This window comes from Pteropus alecto, unplaced genomic scaffold (assembly GCF_000325575.1).
Source record: "Pteropus alecto unplaced genomic scaffold, ASM32557v1 scaffold125, whole genome shotgun sequence".
Taxonomy (NCBI): domain Eukaryota; kingdom Metazoa; phylum Chordata; class Mammalia; order Chiroptera; family Pteropodidae; genus Pteropus; species Pteropus alecto.
In genome coordinates this window covers 4,828,663-4,832,803 of record NW_006436888.1, presented here as the reverse complement: position 1 = coordinate 4,832,803, position 4,141 = coordinate 4,828,663, and the positions used below count along the sequence as shown (strand labels likewise).

The 4,141-nt window shown below is 56.2% G+C and overlaps 1 protein-coding gene across 1 annotated transcript in view; it reads left to right on the top strand.

Annotated features, from left to right (window-relative positions):
- The first annotated feature begins 1,875 nt into the window (after positions 1-1,875).
- The window catches only part of LOC102881387 (G protein pathway suppressor 2-like), a 4,604-nt gene continuing 2,338 nt past the window's right edge, over positions 1,876-4,141 (top strand). The window contains 5 exon segments of the mRNA XM_015591307.1: positions 1,876-2,035; positions 2,248-2,611; positions 2,613-2,694; positions 2,696-2,926; positions 2,973-3,359. Coding sequence (XP_015446793.1) covers positions 1,876-2,035; positions 2,248-2,611; positions 2,613-2,694; positions 2,696-2,926; positions 2,973-3,359 — 1,224 coding nt within the window.

Sequence of the window (4,141 nt, the reverse complement as noted above, 5' to 3'; positions counted from 1 at the left end):
CATGGGATAAGGAGGCAAGAAGTACAAATCAAAGGGAAGAAAACCCCTCCCGTGTAGCTGCAGGTCTGCTCAGCGGCGTGAGGAGAGGGACCCGGGCCGCGTACATCCACGGCAGACAGAGAATCCAGCACGGGCAGTCACGTCGGGCGCTAAGGCTGGCAGAGGAGAAATACGCAAAGATGCCAGCGTGTTGTATCCACGTCCTCAAGACACAAGCGATAACGACTCATTTTAACTACAAGGGAAGCCAGAAGGGAGAGGGCAGAGGCAGAGAATGGAGACGAGGCGAGATGGCAAGCCTCATGAAATAACCCATATTTTCGGACAGGGAAGGAGACAGGCTCAGAGAGGTTGAGAGACTGGCCCTGGGGTGGTCCAGCCAGTGAGTGGCAAAGCTGCCAAGCGAATTCAAGTCCTTTTGATTGCATGCCACGCTGAGCCACCACGGCCACCGGGCACTGCTGTTCGCACAGCTGGCTCTGCTGGGTTTTCTTTTCCTCTGCCCTTTCCTTTAAACCTCCCAGCCTCCTGGTAAAGAGGACCCCATTGTCACACTTCACAGATCTGGAAACTGCAGCTCAGACTAGCCGAGGGTAAGTCCTGGCTGGGGCCGGGGCTGGGACTTGAACATGGGCCTTGGACTCAAAGTCCAGTGCTTGCCTCACACCAGGGCACAGACATCAGGAAAGTTGGTGGTTGAACCAAAACACACTAAGTTCAGCCGAGCCTCTGGAGCAGTGCCTGGGCTGGGGGCAGCCTGAAGCTGGGAGGAAAACCATGTCAGTGAAGTTGGTGGTTGAACCAAAACACACTAAGTTCAGCCTCTGGAGCAGTGCCTGGGCTGGGGGTGGCCTGGAGCTGGGAGAAAAAAACATGTCAGTAGTGGTATTGGCCTAATTAGCTCAGTTCAACTTTATTAGCAATAATACCACCAGCAGCAAGTGCTCTTTTTAGAGCACTTACATGGGCTGGGCACTTCGTTAAGCACTCGACCTAGAAACTCACTGAAGACTTACTCCAATGAAGTAGATACTGTCCTCTCTTTATGAGTGGGGAAACTGAGGCACAGGGAGGCCAGGCAACAAAGCCGTATGGCCAGTCAGTGGCTCAGCCCCCAGAGGCCTGCTCATAACCACTCGGGTACACTGCCTTCATGCTAATGTAATAACAGCAACGCCAACAATAGCTAAATGCTTGGCGAGCGCTGTTCTAAGGACTCTGTCCTCATAAGGACCCCTGAGGAAGGTGCTATTACCATCCCCCATTGTAGGTGTGTGAAGAAACTGGGGCTCAGAGAGGTGGCGTGGCTTCTCCGAGATCACGCAGCTGGGAGGAGGCTGAGCTGGCATTTGAACCGGAAAGAGAAGCTCTGGAGTCTGTACTTTTATCCCCTTCCCCCTCACGGCAGGGGACCCCAGAGTTCCCCGTGGCTTCTCCCGTTTCTACCTCATCACCCCCTCCCCTATGGAGCTCTTGCTCCCCTACACCCGCTCTGCAGATCGGCAGGGGGACCCAGCTGCCTGCTGGCTCCTCCTGCAGGCCGAGCCCCTCCGCCCTGCTCCAACAGTAGCTGCCCTCACCTTCACCCTCCCACCAGCCCACTCTGCGGCCCCTCTGCCCCCCTGAGCCCTCTCTAAAGGCCACACTAAGACTCAGGATGTCCCAGCTGTCAAGACCAGGCAAGTCATCTCGTCCACACCCACGCCCGCTCTACAGGTGGGGAGACCAAGGCCCCAGAGAGGATAATCTGGCTCGCCCAGAGTCATAGGCTGCTCCCATGCCCGCTAGACTCAAGCAGCCTGTTCCACGGGCTCCTAGTGCCCACTCCAAATCAGCACCCTCATCTCTTCCCTAATCTTATCGGCCAGCACTGGCATGAAGCTCCAAGAAGAGCTCTCAGCTCCAAGATGCTTCACCAGCTGGCAGGCCTGGGTCTCCAGGTGGGCCATCAACCACATGTGGACATGGGAAAATCACCGCCAAGAGGCTTATGATGGAATCCAGGCTCAGCAGGTGCTGTCTCTTCCAATTACGCGTGAGACAGGCCCTGTTAGCACTCGAGCCGATGGGAGAGGCCGGCTGTGCCTCAAACAGGAATTAGTTCATTGTCCCTTTTGAGGAACCAGATTTCCTAGGCAGTGTTTCCCAAATGCCAGGTTATAAAGCAGCTACATCAGAATCAGTTCTCAAAAAATACAGCATCTGGGGAAAGCGAAGAGGAGGTGGGCCGGGTCTGATGTCTGGCAGTCAGCGACCGAATTGGGCAGGGTCTGAGCATCGCCGGCCACAGCGTACCTGCGTCCCTGGAGCGCCCCAGGCTTTCCAGCGCCATGGCCAGGGCGTTGCACATCGTGATGGAGCAAGGGTGCAAGAGGCAGCGGGAAGAAGAAGTGGACGAGACGATGGAACAGAAGATGACGGAAGAGCAGGAGGGAAGGGAGAAAAAAGAGATGGAAGACAGAACGTCACTGGAGGAGACCAAGGGACAAATCCTGAAAGTGCACGAGAAGCTTTCGGCCCTGCAGGGAGAGAAGCACCGGCTTTTCCTGCAGCTCGAGAACGTTTCCCACGAGGAAGAAAAACAGAAGCGAAAGGAGCAGAGTGACCCGACCTGACATCAGCGGCAAACCCGCAGGCCTGGCCGTCCACACGGGAATTCGCCTGCTCGGCGTGCAGGGGAGCCCTGGAGGGCAAGAGTCGCCCGGGGAACCTCGGGGCAGCCGACAGAGCCAAACAGATGTTCACACCCCAAGGGCTTACAACCCAGCACTGCGTGGGCTCAGCAGCCGCTTTCACAGAGACCCCAGAGCACGGGCAAGATCGAGGCAGCACCTACGGGACGGCTCAGCCCCCACCTCGCTGTGGGCCCCCTCAACCCACCTAGAGTCCTAGTCAGCAGCTCAGAGCACCCTCGGCGGTTCCTGCCGCGCGGTCAGTACCTGTCGCAGCCGCAGCCGCAGCCACAGCCACAGCCACAGCCACAGCCACAGCCACAGCCGCAGCCCTACGCTGCGCACAGTCCCGTTCAGCCCATCCAGACGGGGTTCCTCCCACCTGGTGGTGTGTTGTCTTTGCAAACGCAGAAGGAACATGCTAACCAGCAAACTGGCTTCTCTGACTCATCCTCCCTGCGCCCCAGGTGTCCCCAAGCTCTGTATCCCACCCCGGGACTCCTTGCCTCCCCGCAGCCCCCCCGCTCCATGCAGATGCAACCAGTGGGAAAGTCAAGCTTTGCAGCTACCAGCCAACCTGCTCCCCGGCCCCCTTTCATCCAACACAGGCAGAAACCGCGACTCTACCACAAGTGCCCATTAAAATTTATCTTCAATCACATCCCCAACCCGCCCCCACCACCATGGGTGAGGGTCCCCATGTGTCCTAGTCCAAGTCAATAAAATCTGCCATTGCTCCTGGAAAAAAATAATACAGCTTCTTACGCTCCCCTCCTAAGAGAGCGTCATCTGGCAGGTCTAAGAGAGGGCTCAGGATTCTGTGTTTGAAAAGCCCCCTGTCCCCACCCAGCTAATTGGGAACCGCTGCTCAGATCACTTGATTCACAGAGGGTTAAATATGGAGGCATCTCAAGGACCCTCTGGCTCAGCCCACCCATTATACAGTTGGGAAAATTGAGGCTTATCCTAGGTCACTGGGTGGCTCAGTGACAGTGTGGAGTCAAATCCAGGTGTCCCGGCTCGCAGACTGGGATGCTTGCCCTCCTGTTAAGCCACCTTAGGGAGCAGCAGGAAAGTCCTTCTAGTTCAAGGCTGGAGGCCATGCCTGGTGCAGAGCAGGACCTTCCTGGAGATGTGTTGGATGGAAATGAAGAGTCTTGACAGGGGACAGATAGTCCCTGTTTTTGCCCATGTCTCCCTGTTCCCTGAGGAACGGGGAGCTTATCACAGTGCTCCGTGCAACGCATTCAAACACACACACAGTGTGGGTGAGTGTGTGACTGGATCAGGCCACCCCAGGTCTTAACCATCATCACTACGCCCCCACCTCTTGGGACCTATAATTTAAACACTGCGTTTCTAATCTCAATTGCCTCCCGATCTATTGATCTTACCACACCTAAACAATAACAATGCTATGTTTTAAAACACCCCCGAAGCTCAGTTTCCCCTTTTATAACCTGGGTTGC